The sequence below is a fragment of the Lepidochelys olivacea genome (genome assembly GCF_965140295.1).
Source record: "Lepidochelys olivacea isolate rLepOli2 genome assembly, chromosome: 10".
Classification (NCBI taxonomy): Eukaryota; Metazoa; Chordata; order Testudines; family Cheloniidae; genus Lepidochelys; species Lepidochelys olivacea.
The window spans coordinates 79,470,971-79,485,703 of NC_140420.1; the positions used below are offsets into that span (position 1 = coordinate 79,470,971).

The 14,733-nt window shown below is 44.2% G+C and overlaps 1 protein-coding gene across 1 annotated transcript in view; it reads right to left on the reverse strand.

Moving 5' to 3' along the window:
- Positions 1–14,733, reverse strand: part of MEGF11 (multiple EGF like domains 11) — a 382,058-nt gene that overhangs the window by 99,323 nt on the left and 268,002 nt on the right. Inside the window, exon 12 of the mRNA XM_084641366.1 lies at positions 13,075–13,249. Coding sequence (XP_084497492.1) covers positions 13,075–13,249 — 175 coding nt within the window. The remainder of the gene's footprint in view (positions 1–13,074; positions 13,250–14,733) is intronic.

A 14,733-nucleotide genomic window follows, 5' to 3' on the forward strand; every position in this document is an offset into this window, starting at 1 on the left:
TTAGTCAGCAAAATAAAACATACTTCGAGTCCTGTTAGAAGATATATTGTGAGATCTGAGATACAGGTACATAAATCCCAAAGATCAGAACAAGGAAGTACTGGCTACATTTCTAATGGTGCAACAACCAAAGCCCCTGCTGTGCATAAATAAAGCAGAGAGAATTGAGTGTGGAAACTGACAACAAAACTATACATAATTTGTTTTTTTTCAATGTACTCTGGATTACAGTTGTATCTAGTGAATTTTTGTGAATTGGAGCCCATATGTTTTTTCTATGGGCCTATTTCTGCCACTTTACTCATGGTGAGCAGTACTTTACTCCACAAGCAGTCCCACTAAGGAAAATGGGCCAGAATCTCAAATGTGGCCAAACTGTGCTCTGAGCTACCTTTCCACTCCCCCACTGGGGCCACTTGATTTCCCAGTGTCAATTAGAGCAGGCTAAGGGCTGCTCTAGGCTACACCAGCAGTTCCCTAGAGATGTGCCAGTTTCTGGGGATTGCCATAGCACGAGCTATTCCAGTCACACACTGTCCAGTGCTTAGCACTAACACACCTCACGCATCAAAGGTGGGAAATGTTCTGGCTCAATGGAATTGCTCGTGGCGTGAAGTAATGCTCAGTGTGATTAAAGGGCGGCAGAATCTAGCCTTGTGTGATTTTTCCCCCCTTCACATAATCAGTTACAATAAATTTTCAATACAAATAATTTATTCTGCATATGGGCCTGATTCCAGTAGTAGTTTTATTCCTATGCTCCATATCACCTAGATGTGCATGTTAAAAAAATACATACAGAATTTAACAAAGATAATGGGCTGGATCCGCAGCTGGTCTAAATCAGCATTGCTCCATTGACATTAATGAAGCTAACCTAATTTACACCAGCTGCCTCACAAGGAAGGGTGGAGAAAGTAACTCTCGCTGCTCCATGAGCTGCTTTCCTGCCAGGCTCTGGAAGCCCCAAGGAGAGCACAATAGAAGCTCACCTAGCTCTGACCGACCTAAGGGAGTGCCTAGTAAAGGATGGCTTCCCTTCGTCACATCACTGCCCAGGGCAGCCCAGGGGAAGGCACGTAGAGGGGAAAATGAGAACAAACAACCAGCTACGGCTCCCTGATTCTCTGACCCAGCCCTGCCCTGGTTAGCCCAATCTAACTTTAAGAAACCATACCACCTGCTGAGGATAACTAGAGCACACTCCACTCGGCCATCCCACTCTGCTCCCTGGACAAGGAGGAAGATGTAGATGTAGGAGCTGGCTATGCCGACTCTACATCTGTTGTGAACGCCTCCATGCGGGGAAAATCCCCAGCTGGGAATTAGGAGTAGTTTCTGCTCCCTTTGCACTGCCTAAGTGGCACAAAGGAAGGGGCCTGTGACAAGGATCTGCCTCCAAGTATTGATTGTGGCCTCTTGCCTTTTTGGAACTAGTACATTTGGCCCCCAACTGAGAAGGCTGCTCAGCTCTGCAGTAGGGAGGTCAGCATAAGCAGAGCGCTAAACATACCATCTAGCACTCGATAGCATCCTGTGGTTTTTGCAACACTCCCTGGAGGTCCAGAAGTCAATGACTGGAGTCCATCATTTGCAGATGTCATCTTTTTTCCTCTGTTACAGATATACTAGAGAACTGGCAGTATTCCCCGTCTTTGTTAACCACTTCAGGACACCGCTGGTGGGAGAATTCAATGGGAAGCAAACTACATCTCAGAGAGCCATTGATGCGCCAGCCCAGAAGGGACTGTGAGGGATTACAGGGCTTGAACCTGGGCCCACGGATCTGCAGGCAGAGCTCAGACCATGGTTGCTACCCAGCAGCTCACCTGAATAACTGGAGAAGTTAGCCAACAAAGTGCTAGCTCACAAAGGGACCTGCCCACAAAGCTCCCGACTGGGGGTAACTTCCAGCACCACCAGCTGGCTGGGGAGCTCTATTTAAACCAGAAAGAGGCAAAGGAAGTTGTCTGAGAAACTAGAGGAATCCCTGATTGGTTGCTGCCATGGACTCTGCCTGCTTACCAGACTCCGATGCCCTGCCTTCCTGTCCACCTTGTCCTATCCCCATCCGTTCCTGGTTCCTGCCTCACTCCAGGTCCCAGTTCCTATGTCCCACCCTTGAGCTCTGACCTTTGGTGTGGCACCTGACTAGCCCATTAGACATGACTGTCCAGGCCCCATTCACTCCAGGTCATGTACTCCAGCCCCCTGTGCTAAGTCAGGACGAAGTAAACCCAGACCATCTCTGACACATGTTTGCCTACCCTGTTCTTAAAAAACTCCAGTGATGCCATAAAAGGCACCTTCTCGCCTACACAGCAAGAACTGAACAGCCCAGCAGGTGCTGGCTTTAGGCTGAGGTACGTCACCTTTTGTGCAGCCGGCGTGTAACATGACTTTCACTTCAATCATCCCACACAAAGTACAGCAACCCTGTAGTCCAAAAAGTGACAATACACTGGGCCAAACCCTTTCCTGGGTGAGTCTACTCACTGCAATGGGCTTGCACCAGGGATGAATTTGGTCCATCATATTTTTCAGCTCTACATATTTATGGTTCTACCAGACTGAACTGGGCAATTTAATATGCATATATTGCATTGTCTGCTTAACATAATTGTGGTCACTGCTACTATCCTGATCTGTGCATGTTCATTAAAAAAAAAAAAAAAAAAGACCCTGGTTTCAGCTCTTATTGAATTGTCAGAATACTGAAGACACACACTATAAAATCACGGCAATACCTGCACAGTTAAGAGTGTGCACATGTTAACACAAACATGTATATACACACAGACAGTAAATATGGCTTCAACTCTAAGCCACGTTTAGCTGAAGCAAAGACCCCATTGGCAGACAAACAAGATATGTGCAGTTTTCAAAGTATGCATGCATGACCACCCTGAAAAAACAGAGACTAGTATCTGGTAGAAGTCCTATTACATGCATGACATGCAAAATTATGCTGGGATTTTGGACTTACGTGCACTTTTCTAAAAAAGGATAAAATTGAGCCCTCAGAGACCACAGTTAAATAGAAAATGAAATGAAAAACTAATCAATGATTTACATTCTATTGTAGTGGTTTTTGCAACCCTTAAATTTTCAATCTGGAATCTGAACTAGAAAGAGAATCAACCAGCAACTATGCAAAGAACTGTCCACAGCTACGCAAATAGCACCAATGAAGATATTTAAGTTTAGAAGCTTAATAGTTGGAGACAAAAACAAACAATATATTTCCCTGCAAAATTCGTATCAAATAACTCAGTCTGCAGTTAGGTACTGAGCCCCTTTGGTACTGGATGAGACTTCAGAAATGGAAATAAAATTTGACATAGCCACATTGCCAATTAAAGGTGAAACAGAAGCAATATGTCAACTGGTAGCAGAGAGAAGCATTCTGAGTTCCTATAGGAAACTAGCTCCTTTGGACCCACCTACAAAATTCTGGAGTATTGAGGTAAATAGAACAGCAGCAGAGTTTACAGAAAAAAGTAAACAAAAGAAGAAAGAGGAGGAGAATTGGGACTTGACTACAGCTGTTATCAGATTATACATGCTGCATGTAACTGAACAAGTATTAAAAAGGGGGACAACAGACATGGCTCATTAACAGAGGAAGGCAGTTCTGTTCTCATGTAAATCTGGGGCAAGTCCATGGAAGCCAATAATTGATGCTAAAGTAAACCTGGAGTAATGGAGCAGAATTTGGCCTTCCCAGTTCAGATTCAAAGGCTCCTCCACTGGAGAGAGAAAAACAAAACAAAGGAAGTTCCTAAGGGAGATCTGAAAAAAACTGCAGGGATTTCAAAGCAAGAGTCGTAATTTCTGCAAACCATGCAGAACCACTGTGAACCGCATCCACTGACCTTGCTAAATATTCCAGCACAATAGTTTACCTCTTGAAAAGCACACAACAAATGCCTGTGGGTGTAAGGGGATCCTTTATTATGTCCCCTACAGCCAGAGGCTGATGTGAACATTGTCAGGTTTACGGACACACAGACTTCCAGACAGTGCAGCTGCCAGTGATCCGGCAAAAAGGCCTAATTGGTCAGCAGAAGCTCCAAGGGGAGAATGAGGACAAGTTTAACAGGCAGCAAGCACCTGGTCTGTTGGTATAAAAAGCAGCTGGGAAGCAGCTGAATCTGAAAGCCTGGAAATGGATAGGTGGTCTCCCAATAACGACCCTACTTCGGGATCAGGTTGCCGGATGTCTTACTGTTTTACATTCTGGGGCTGAGAAAAAAAAGCCTTCCTCTCTTGCAATTGGCCAGCTTCCTGCTAAACCATTTTTTCCAGTTCTAGAGGCTGCTGCTCTGGTAGTGCCATCCCACAGGGGACCAAGTTTTCAAAAAGGTGTCTACAATTTAACAAAAATAGAACACCGTTTGGGATGAATGTAATGCTTGTGAAAGGTGCCAGGATTGACAGGTCTAAGGGATGGAGTTCTCTATTTATTCACAGAAACACTACAGCCCTGGATTGGTATTATAAGATTGGTCACATGGCCCCATCATTGACCTTGACCTTGAGGGTGAAAGGGTGGTTCAGTCTGGCAGCAAGTTTGCCAATCAGTGCCAACAGAGATGGGATTAGTGATGTGGATACCTGCCTACTGGGAGCTGGACTGAGACCAAATTCATTTCATACAGGTCATTGAACAGCCAACAGAAGATAATATTCAATCTGTACTGATTTAGCCCAGATTTGCACCAGTAGCCAAAGGATGAAAGGCTTATCTCCTGGACCATCCAGTCCCCTATGCCCACAAAAATGGCAAGGGCAGCTGTTTTGGACATGCAGATGCAGATCTTTTGTGCAAACAGACAGGTTAGCAAATTCAGAGAAAATTTTGCAGGGGTATCAAGGTGGGACCCAATGAGGACCTTCTGTTGGCCTCTGAGCATTTAGTGGGGGGACTCTCAGGGACAACAAGTCATTCACCTGGCTGAGCCCATTTTTGCACTGGAAAGCCAAGCCTTCTTAAAACATTTGCCACATTAGGCATCCTTGCCAATAACCAAATGAGAGTGGCTACTCTACCTGGACATGAACAAAGACAGTTCCTGGAAATGGTTTCAGGATGTCTGCTTCTCAAAATCAACTTGTGACAGGACGGTGGCCCTCCAACTGCTGGTCCTGGATGGTGAATGGTAAAAACCAACGAGGTGGAGATGCTGGAACTTATTAGGGTAGAAGGGTGCTGTAAAATATGGATCATGCCATAGAGGGCTCTCTTGGACACCAGTGAATGGAGGCCTTCAGGCATGCAGTCCAACTGACAGAGAAACTTTCTGTAGGACTTGGAAGTATCAATGACTAAAAACACTTTCTTTCACCGCTGTCTCACCAGAAAACTCAATCTCCCACCTCCTGGATGAGGGTCAGGCTGGTGCAAGATGCAGTTGCCTGCCTCCTCCATGGTTTAGGTTGTCATGAGCTCAACAAATTTGTGCTCTAGTCCCTCCATCGGTTCCCAGTGCAGTTGTGCAACGAGTCTTGGGCATTGATCCTAATCTTCAAAGCAATTAACAGGTCTGGTTCCAGTTACATTACAGACTGCATCTCCATCTATGAACCACCAAGACAATAACAATTATCTGGGCAGTGAAGATCACTAAATCCAGAACCAAGTGTGTGGGAGCTGGGGATAAAGCATTCTCAGTGGAGTGGACCTGGCTGTGGAACGAACTTCCAGACACGGTCAGATTAATCCAGAGTGGACAATGTTAGCATCCTACCTCTCATTCAGGTCCATAACCTGGGCATCATCTTTGAGGCGGCCTTCTCTCTAGACCCACCCATCCACAATGTGTCTAAATCTTGTACTTCTTTCAGTACGCTATCTATCTAAAACTCTCATCCAGGTCTTCGCTACCATGCACCTCAACTAGTGCAACCTCCGTCTGGCCTTGACAAAAGCACCTTGGCTCCTCTAAAATCCATTCAAAACACTGCAGCCAAAAATCATCTGCCTGGCTCATTGCTTTGATCATGTCACTCCTTTGTTTGTATCCCTCCATTGGCTCCCCCTCTTCCACCACCACAAACTGGTCTTCACTTTTATAGCCCTTCATGGTTTACCCCCGCCCCACATATGATCCCTGTCTCTTAACTTCCTGAGTCGCTGAGGTAGTGGAGATGCTTTCACATAGGCATTCCTTCGCTGTGGCAAGATACCAAGCCATGGCTGACAACAATGACCAGAAAAAGAGGCAAAATATAGGAAAGGTCACAAAATGCCCCATTTTGTGGCCTCACTCCACCTCAGACAGTTAATCCCCCTAGGGACAGTTATATGACTACAGGGGAAGAAAACAAAAGAAGGGGCAATAAATGGCATGTTGAAAAAACATCCAGGGAGGAGGAAGAGTCCAAAGGCTGATAGAATAAAGACAGGTTGCTTCCCTATCACGCTCCAGATTCAGACTCTGGCCCACAAAGTCCTTTTTATTTTAGGGACCTTGATGCAGGGTGTTTTTTTGCTCTTGCAACTGATTATTGATTCAGCCACACCTTGCTAGCACCTGAGCAAAAAGCCACATGTGCAGCCTCTCTGTCGGCGGTTGCCACTACTACAAGCCATTCACCTTTATTCTGAAGCAATGGATTACAAACACACATGGGCAAGCAGAAAATACAACTTGTTTGTGCCGTTATGTAATCTGTGAAATAAGACTGGGCAAACTATTTTTGTTGCCTGTAATATTCCAGTTGATTCTACAATCGCTGTGCCACAAAACTTTCCCCCTCCCCCCCACCAGCCAGTAAAATGTATATTGGTGATTGGTAACAAAAACACCATGATAGAAGAGTTGAATTTATTTTATACTTATAAATGAAAAGAGCTGTTCACAAAGGGGGGTAACCGATATGCTCGGTAAATCAAGGATAAAAGGAGAGAGGCTCTATTGAAGATTTTTTCCCCTCTTTTTTAAAAAAAAATCTTTTGATGAGGTGCCCTGTTGCTCTGAGATGAGCTTCCACTGAAGTACTTTTAGAATTGCCTCAAAGAGAAACTGATCATTTAAATGAATTAAAGACCCCAAAACAGATCCACTATCTCAACCCCAGGATAATTTTCCATATCAAGAATTCTGTGAAGTTTATAAAATACCTTTACTACTGAATCAAGGGTTTATACGACCATGAAGAATCTCATTCATTTGCCAATATTGCTTCTGAAATGGTGAAGGATGGTACATTTGTAATAAAGATGAAAGCAAAAATGAGGAAGAATGTGAATCTTCTGATACATTTATATTTATCAATCATGAGTGTTTGAGAAAGCACTGGCCCTTTAAATTCCTCCTGATCTGCATGGGATTTCTACCCTGCTTGGTAAATTCAGCTGAAGAACACTAGGTTTCTGTAAGATGCTGCCTTCCTTCAAGGAAGAGGAAATTTTAAAGGGCCAGGACTGGAGAGTGCGTACCAGATGTTGTTCTGTTATGAGGGAGAAAAAGAATGAGGAAGATTTGGTGTAGGTTGAGATGGTTACATCACATAATGGAACGTGACAAGACATGACCAACATTCAGGACAGAAAGACAGTCACTTTCTGTACATGCATCTACACGGTCAAGGATGTTCTTATTTGACCCTCTCTACATGCATCATTGCTAATTTAAGTTACATTCTGGAACAATGCATCTCTTCCCCCCAATTCTTTCCAGGAGGTTACTATCTTCGCTATTGTGGTCCCAAGATTCTTTGCCCCCAGGCCAAAGTGATGGGTGAATAAGGGCTGCAGATGAACGAATGGCTTTTCTCTCTTTTGTGTATTCCCTTCAAGGATCCAGGGACAGATGTTGTGTGCGCCAGAGTCCAGAGGGAACAGTCAACAGACCACTCCAGTCTCCCTTTACAATGTGGAAAAAGGCAGTTGGTGATTTTATTCATTTTGGTGTGGGCTGTGCAGGCCTATTTGTTTCTTTTACAGGAGCTGAAGACTGGCCAGAGATTTTTGTTTGCGTTAACTGATGGATTGTTAGGTTTGTTCTGTATATTGTAGTAGATTTCTATTTAATTAGATTATACAGTGTCCACCCTGTTATTTATGGTGTGTTACAGAGGATAGATTCTACTCCAAACGTGTGCAGAAATGTATACGTAAACTCAAAGGCTGAATTTGTTTCTCAGTGGTGGACCAAGTATTGCATTCAGAAACTACCACTTAACACACAACATTAAGGACTCAGACACACTTGGGCCCAAAGTCCTCAAAACTCGAAGTCCTTCTCCAGACAAAATCCCCGCTGAGCTCAATAGGAGTTACATACACATAAGGACTTAAAGATCAGGATAGAATCTAAAGACACCCCTTTATTAATATTTTTAAAATCCAGTTTTGATGGAGTAATAACAAAAGATTCAAATGACTATAGATGCATAATGCAAAGTCATAACTGGGCAAGCCTAAAGGACTCAGAGGCATATTCCAAAAGAAAAATCATCTCTTATAAAGAGATTATTTTTATAGTTTCCATCCCTTTCCTTACCATATAATACAGGGATGGGTCTGAATGGGGACTACCAATATAGTCAAGAAAAAAAGAAGTGTCAGAATGAATTCTTTCATTTTGGTGATGAAGAGCTAGCTTTGCTTGCCAGCATGCAGGGTTCAATAAAAATAGACAGGTCTTCAAAAAACTGCAGCATAGATAGATGAAGCCTTTAAAGTAATATAAGTTCTGTCACCTAGATATGAAATATAGACTTGAGCACCCACCAAAGTAAAAGCTGACCAAACACTCCATCTACAAGTGTTAAAGTTTGCTGAAAGTGTCTTGGCCTGAGAAATGTTCTAATGCGATATCTCCTTACAACACCAGATAGCAAAAAAGAATATGAAGGTAAATACGTTTTTCAAAGGAAAAACAAAACACCCATAAAGGAACAAAGCCATAAAGCCAAGTAAGATCTCAGTAGCTAGTTAACCATAGTTTCTCAGAGAGCTGCAATTAGTTGCAGAATGGAGAGTGTGAACTTTTCAGCCTGATTTCAGCAGCACATATAATGACTTGAGTAACTGGAAAGCTGATAGGTATGTGCTGAGGGTTGGTTTCAAGATTTCCTTGCCAGACAGAAGGTCAGGATTCCTGTGGTCTCCTGTCATATTTAATTCATATCCTCTGGCCTTCTTTGCCTCGTTTATTGAATTACAGGAATAAAATTGAGTGAACCAAAAACAAAAGAAGAAGGGTCAGGGTAAATCCTGACTTCACTTACACCCCATTAGCACCATCGCCTTGAGTGGGCTTGTAACAGGGTAAGTGAGGGCAGAATCTGGCCTTTAGACTTTTGGAAAACAGACAAAACGCTAAAAACTTGGGAAGGGAGGACACAGCGAGTCAGTGTAACCCCTGCTGCCACCTCCATTATTACTCTCAAGTCATTTATCACGAGGAACACAGAGTGACTTTCTGTGGCAGGGGTGAGTGGGTGGAACTGCTACCATTAGAGAAGTTTCCTCCGCTTTAATCCCCAGTTTACAGTGGCACCCTGTATGTGTTGATCAGATTCTTTCTGTGTCACAAGTGTGCATTCCCAAAATACAGGTCCGGTTGCGGGAGGGCTTTTCAAATCCCTGATTGGTGGTTAAGCAGCTCAGTAATCAGGGGCTGTCCTCATGCATGTTTATTAAAAACGCCACAAACTAACTTCCCAGTGGGCTTGCTTGTCATTACAGTGCGCCACTGTCATCTTCACAGCACAGCTGCGCCCCTCAGATCCCCTGCACAGGAGAGGCTCAGCAGCTGCAGGACCTACTACAGCCCTGATGTTGCTGGAGCAGCTCTGCAGCCAGCGGGGAGAAGATTCTGTTCCCCTCAACTCCCATGGACCCCCCCATCACACAACCCACTTTCTGCCTGTACACTGGGTCCAAGGTCGGAACTGAAACGTATTAATAATCATTCGTCTCCCCTAGCCAATGCCCCATTACCTCAAAACAGACAAAAACACTTCCATTTGTATTATAAAGAGGCCACCCTCTGGGCCACCTCACCACATACACACGGAATCCTTCCGCCACCGTCTGGGTCACCTCACCACATACACACGGAATCCTTCCGCCACCGTCTGGGCCACCTCACCACATACACACGGAATCCTTCCGCCACCGTCTGGGCCACCTCACCACATACACACCACAACCGTCTGCCTGCTTCTTCTTCAGCATCAATGGCAGCTCTTCCTCCAGCCTAGATACAATGTCCCTTCCCTCATGCTGGTGAAACAATGCTGCTCTGATTGTTTCCATTTCCCAGGTGCTGATGGTCACACGCAGTTGAACTGTTACAGGGAAAGAAAAAGTGCCAGTGTGTGGACTGTCATCAGCTCAGACAAAGTTCCTAGCTGCTGAAATTTGCCATCTGCCCTATACATTAGCAGATATGTAAAGATATAGATGTAGGCATGTCCTCGGTGGCTACATGCAATGTTTGGAACCACAGGTCATCTGCATGGCTAGAACCTATAGACTTCAGCACTACAGCACAGACTACTACCTCTTGAGCTAACAGAATAACTCTGTCACCTTCAGAAGTAATTGGCTGTTATCTTCCATGCTAGCCATGAGATAGGGATGTGACACCTTACATGGGAGTTACATATTCATCTGAAGACTCTGTTGGCAGTGGGCTAGATTCTGTTCTCACTTCCACCAATGTAAATCTGAACTCTGTTACACTAGTGCAAATCCACTGTAAGCGAGGTAAGCAATTAACTCCAGTGAGTTATTCCTGGCAAGGTCAGGACTCAGTTAAACACAATTAGGAATATGGGAAAATTGCACAGATCAGTTAGGTTTTTCAGACATCCCTTTGGGCTGGTCTACACACAGTTTTTGTACCACTTCAACTATATTGTTAAAGTGGTCTAATCCCCTAGTGAGGACACAGTTTTACTTACTGTACATTTGCAGAAACAAGCTAGACCCATACAGGCCCCTTTAATACCAGCATTAGTCACTTTTTGGAGACATCTGTGTGGAAATCTGGCAGCAGATTTTCACCCAAAATGCCATCAAGGAAAATAAAGATATAAAATGATCTGAAACTGCATCCAAGACGTTTTAGCTGGCCAATATTTTGCTTTGGCATTTGAATTTTTAGAAGTGGCCCACCTAATAAAGATTTTCACAGCTATACTGTACGTTTTTATTTTAAAACTTAAAATCTGTTTAACTTCCAAAAATTTAGCAAACTACTCACACGCATTTCAACTTATTTCTACTTAAATACATTTAGCAAAGGTGACCAGATGCTTTGTGTTTTTAATGGCTTGTTCTACGTCCCAACAAAATTTCCCAGTTTTGGCTGCATTCGCAGATGACTCATTTTGAAACCCTGCCCAGCTGCCCTGACACAGACGAGGCATGGCACAGTTAAAAAAAACAGACCATCTGTGCAAGAGAAGTGGGTAGAGGGAGTTCTTTGCCAGGAAAAGGTCCTGCCATTTCTTGGTCACTACACTTTCTAGCTATCCAACAAACTGAAACGTTCTGGGTCCAACCTATTTGCCTTTCCAGCTATTGTACATTAAACAGTTTCCTATCTTACATGAAACCTTTTACCTTACCCTGCTATAGCAGCTTCTGTTTAGATCCAACACTTTTGTATAATGTCTGATTTTTATCTCACATTAATTCTTTGCAATTACATGTCACAGTTGCTGCCCTCTGGGCTACATCAACCAAGCTTCACATTAGGGGAAAAAAGCACGAAACAATTCATTTATGCCAACGCCGACTAATTAGTTCTGTCCAGCTCCATACCAGTAGCACTCTTATTGTCTGTGCTGCCATGTGCCAGACACCCACATTCAGAAACACTCCATTCATACCTAGGGCTGGTGGAGTCCAAGGGCAAAATTCTACTCTGATAGCTCCCCACTGCTCCAGGAAGAGATGTGTGTACATATCTGGAGCTGAATCTGGTCTCAAGCCTGTCACTGAGATGAGATGCTTTGTGACTTGAGAGGGTTCTGGCCCCACTGTATCTACAGCACGACCTGCAGGCTGCTCCATGGAGGAGCATTAATATGTGCTCCCCACCCAGGAGATGGAATGTGCCGCAAAGTGAGCTCAGCGGGGCAGAAGTGGTTCGAGGTGGGGAGAAAAGGTGTCCGAGATTCTGCCGAATCTTCCTTGCAGCCTATATTCTATAGCATCTGAAAGAACTACTGTAACTCGATTCATCTGGCATGCATATGAATGACAAATACACTTCAGAGGCAATAAATTAGCAATTTCAAGGCTTTACTTCCCCTCATGGACTAATTGCCAGAGATTATAGTACATTATGAGAAGGCAATGATACTAATGCCTAAATATGCTTCAGTGATTATAGAGCTATCCTCAATAACCACGCTGCTTAAATGTCTGTGCAAGAAGGATCTTCATTATGAAATTAAATATTATTTTGAAGCAAGGTTATAGGAATTTACTAGGCTTCATCTTTGCAGTAATGCAGTCTGGGAGCAATATATATTGCAATATATATTTTTACTAATAGGAAGAGTAAAGGGTCCCAAAATATTTGTATGTTGTAAATCTGAATGGTATTCCTGGCAAGAAAGAGGATCTTTATTTTACAGTTGCTATTAGCATGCTGTGGGCTTGATTCCTCCCTCTTTCTTATGCTGGTTTCACAGTGGTTGATTGACTCCTGATTTATTCCTATGTTAAGGAGTGGAGAATTAGGCTCCATGGACTATATTTTTTAAAATGCCCAAGCAAGTTAGTTGCCCAACAACCACTGACTCCCCATAGGAGTTAAGCACTTACCTACCTTAGGCACTTTTGAAAATCCTACCCCACACATCTAAAAATATATACTTCATTGAGACAACTGCTAAAAAGCATACTGGGAGTCCAATCCTCAGGCTCAACTCAGAACCTGCAGTAGGGGACAAAGGAGGCTTAAACCATCACTGCACTCCCCCCTTGCTGGGGACAGCAGCTGGGGATCATCAGAATAAAGGACCATGAGACTTAATTCCTCTTTTATTTTTTGCAGGCACCCCATGTTAAATACCCAGTTATTTTTGTCTCTCTCTCACCATAAATCCTGGAGCACAGGTGCATTTCCCTGTCACACTACCACAATCTGCACCGTTCTGGCAAAAGCAGGTCAGCTGGCAGCCTTCACCATAGTATCCAGGAGGACAGGTGTCGTTGCAATAGAGTCCAGCCGAGCCAGCTTTACAGGTACATTCTCCAGAGAGTGGATGGCAGCTAATGAAGAAAGACAGGCATTACGGAGAGGTACAGATGAATAAACAATCTTCGTTGTAAATAGCAACAAAACCTGAAAGTAGAAAATTCCAAGTCAAATATCTGCCAGAGTTAGATTATAAACTACAAAAAAGCTAAAATTTGCTCAGGGCAGCTATAAAAGGCAGGAAATGTCTGGCTGAAGGTGACACGACGCCAACCTGTCACAGGCATTCAGAAATCTGCAAAGAGCAGATGATTTCACACACCGTGGCATTCGCTCTTTTCCCCCCATTCAAATCAATGGGAGTTTTGGCACAGACATCAATGGGGGCCTTACATAAACTGCAGTATTTAGGCACAGTATGGTCAGTTTAGGATGGGCAGGGGCTCGGAACAATTTGAAGGTAACAATAAACTAAAGGAGGAGGAGATCACTGTGTAGTGATCAGAGAGAAAAAGAGCTCTGAACAGAATCCCTTCCAAGCCTCCTGGCACAGAGGTGAGTGACTACAGGACAGAAAATTTCAGAAAGAGCAGCGAAACCAGACAGAGGGAAAGTAGGTGGGGAAAACTTTTCTCTTGCAGAAAAGACAATGTCTGGAATCCTCAGCTACATCAAATGGGCTCAGCACAGCCACGGTCCTGAAGCTGTGCACAGGGCTGGAATCAACGGGAGTCCTGGGACAAATTCTCCGCTGTGCAGAGGCGCGAGCCAGGGCCTCTGTGAGCGTGACACAACAGAACTCTCTAGGGTACCTGAATGCTGAATAGTGAGTGTTTCCAATAGCCATGAAGGGCCATTTCTGGCAGCAGAAAGGGGCCAAAGTATAAATAAAAATCAAGCTGTAAGGGCCAGATTGTGCCTGGTCCTTGAGCAGATCCCAAGGTGGGTAGGGGACAAGCATCCTTCTTCCCTTTGTCCCTGCACCACCTCCCCTGCTACCATGGAGCAGCCAGTGGGCACCTCCTTGTACTTCCCCACCACTTCCTCCTCTCTGTGCAGAAACTGCTTCTCCTAGCTCCCCCTGGGGCACTCGCCATGCAAAGGGGGCATGACCATCACCTTGCCTTTCCTCTACACTGACCAGTGAAGCCAACTGGATGCAGAGGGTGTTACAGGCTCCAGGGGATGAGCTTCTTCTGGGTGCTGCACTATGGGGAGAAGTGGGAGCTTCTTCTCGGGGAAGCACTATGCTCCTTCCACCTCCGCACCATTAGACTATGGTGCCTTAATGGCACCTTCTGGCCCTAGGGTAGAGAGAAGAGGAATAACTTTGCGACAAGTGAGGATTTCCTCTCCTAGTCTCGAAGGTAAAATCTATAGAGAGAGAACATCCTAGGAATCTTCTTCCTGGTTCCTACCAATCTAGGCTCTATTTATGATTTATAGTTACTTGTTGGCATGGCTGGACTGAATGGGTTTCTTCGTAGCTATACCATTAATATCCTCTGTGTTCATTTTAAAGGTAACCTCATAAAGCCTGGCTTGTGAGCCTATTTTA